This window comes from Nematolebias whitei, chromosome 11, assembly GCF_014905685.2.
Source record: "Nematolebias whitei isolate Nwh7 chromosome 11, NemWhi1, whole genome shotgun sequence".
Taxonomy (NCBI): domain Eukaryota; kingdom Metazoa; phylum Chordata; class Actinopteri; order Cyprinodontiformes; family Rivulidae; genus Nematolebias; species Nematolebias whitei.
Genome location: NC_056508.1, coordinates 29,479,009 through 29,481,333, shown reverse-complemented (window position 1 = coordinate 29,481,333; position 2,325 = coordinate 29,479,009). Strand labels below are relative to the sequence as shown.

Here is a 2,325-nt window from a genome sequence, read left to right as displayed (position 1 = left end):
CTTTAAATATACAATATTTTAATACAGCAGGCTTTGGGCTTTCTTCTCATGTGGACAAAATATATTTATTATAATCGTTCCTTTCGTTGTTTGCAGGACCTGAGACATGTGGACATCAGTAGTAAGAGGAGCCTGTTTGAGAACAGAGGGGAGGAAAACGTCTCAAAAATCAGCCCTGGAAAAATCTACAAGTGATGGTCAGTCAGTTGTTTTACTAAACAGTTAAGTCTGCTGACGCATATTGAACTAAATGAACGTAAACTTAAAGTTTGTGCTATTTAACTTGTATTTAAACCTAAATAAAGTGAATAAAGCAAAGCCAGAAGTTTATATTCACCATGTGAAATGATTGCCTCTCTGTGTCTTTATTTACAGAGGAGGCAAAGACTCGGAATATTATTGGATGCCATGACTGACCTTTCTTTTCTTCAAGAATTCTTCTTTACTGCACAAACACTCGAGATGAACAGCGCATGCTGAGATTTTGCTTTTGAAAACTGATGTGAGGATAAATATTTTACAGTTTGGAGGCTTCTGTCTGATTTTTGCGTTGCTTCTTCGTGCAAAACAAGAGAAAGTTGTTTCGTAAGTAAAGACGTGAGAAGGTTAAAAAGCAGAGCTGTGGTATTTGTTGACATTCTTGGGCTATTTTATCTTATCTTTTAATTATCATTTTTTTCTCAAGCACTTTAAGCAGGTGAATGATGTTTACTGGATGCTGGAGTTGTAATTAAACAAGGTTTGAGCCCTTATCTGGATTTGTAGACGATTTTTTTTTTGCCTGTTTGAGGAATAAAAAGTTTTACTTTTACAAAAGTCGAGTGAATTCTTTACGTGACCTGACCTGAATGAACACAACATTCAGCTTATCTCACAGAGAGCTGGATAAGAGCTGCATGCTTGGCTTCTATCAGAGGCAGGGTGCCATATACGGGTGAGTGTGTAAGGGCTTTGTCTGGGCCTTTTTGGCACTTCAACACCACAGTCATGCTCACAGCTGCCTTTTTTGGAAATGGCAAGCACACACTATCTAAAAAGTTATTAATAACGCAACAAGTGGGCCCTAAAACCATTTCTCCCACGACACAGACATTTCCTCTGACCTTACTTTGTTGCCAGAGAAGGTAACTGCACATCGAGTCAGCCTTCTTTCTTCTTTGCTCCATTGACTCCTCAGGTAAGATTATAATACTTGATGTAGGACAGAGACCTCCAGGTGGAATTAAAGACTACGTTTGTTGTTCAGATTTCCTGCCGCTCACCTGGACGTGCACGACCATGTCGGACAACGAGGAAGTGGTGGAGGAGTACGAGGAGTACGTTCTTCTCTTGTGTCTGGTGCTAAAAGTCACTGTGCACGTCTCCATGGCTGCACGCACAGATGTTTTCTTCACGCCTAAATTCCCAAGAGTTATAACTTGACAGAGTAATGTCGCACTGTGATGTGTTTGTTTTGCGAGTGATGACAGCTATAAACAAACGTGTTTGTCTTTTGCAGGGAGGTGGAAGGTAAGAGCTCAGGAATCAGCAGACACAATCGTGCTGCAGAAAGACGTGATGTGTTTGAACAGCAGTGTGCTCTGTGGGATGTTTTCTCAGGCTAATCCATTGGGCTTTTTATAGCAACCTGCTGCTACTGTACTCACTGCTGCTCTGAAAGACGTAAACCTAAGTGGTGTTTTTTTTTTTCTGAATGAACTGTGAAATTGACCGTAAAGGTTCAGCCTGTTTTTCAACTCAGACAAAGGCTGTTGAAACTGCAGGAAGGAAATATTTTAGGTCCTACAGTGCACAGATGATGGAAATTAGAGCTTCACAGTCACAACGGTGATTAATCATTTAAACAATTGGTCTTTTTCTATTGCTCAGTGATTTTATACTTGAATTTATTTGGTTGGTAAATCAAGATAGCATCTGAGGCTTCCTCCTAAAATCAGTTGTACTGTGTGTGTGTATATCTAGCTATACTGTATAACTATCTATTTCCATCTATCTATCTATCTATCTATCTATCTATCTCTATTTCCATCTATCTATCTATATCTATCTATATCTATCTATCTATATCTATCTATATCTATATCTATATCTATCTATCTATCTATCTATCTATCTATCTATCTATCTATATCTATCTATCTATCTACCTATCTCTATATCTATCCATCTATCTCTATATCTATCTATCTATATCTATCTATCTATCTGTCTATCTCTCTATCACTCTATCACTCTATCTCTCTATATCGACAGACAGACAGACAGACAGACAGACAGACAGACAGACAGACAGACAGACAGACAGACAGACAGACAGACAGACAA

The 2,325-nt window shown here is 38.6% G+C and overlaps 2 protein-coding genes across 2 annotated transcripts in view; both read left to right on the top strand.

Annotated features, from left to right (window-relative positions):
* lad1 (ladinin) overlaps positions 1-454 on the top strand; it is a 12,897-nt gene extending 12,443 nt beyond the window's left edge. Inside the window, exons 7-8 of the mRNA XM_037684478.1 lie at positions 97-197; positions 376-454. Of these exons, the coding sequence (XP_037540406.1) occupies positions 97-195 (99 nt within the window). The 3' untranslated portion in view covers positions 196-197; positions 376-454. The remainder of the gene's footprint in view (positions 1-96; positions 198-375) is intronic.
* A 646-nt stretch (positions 455-1,100) lies between these two features.
* Positions 1,101-2,325, top strand: part of tnnt2a (troponin T type 2a (cardiac)) — a gene marked incomplete in the record, with an annotated part of 10,797 nt that continues 9,572 nt past the window's right edge. The window contains 2 exon segments of the mRNA XM_037684130.1: positions 1,101-1,177; positions 1,247-1,316. Of these exon segments, the coding sequence (XP_037540058.1) occupies positions 1,279-1,316 (38 nt within the window).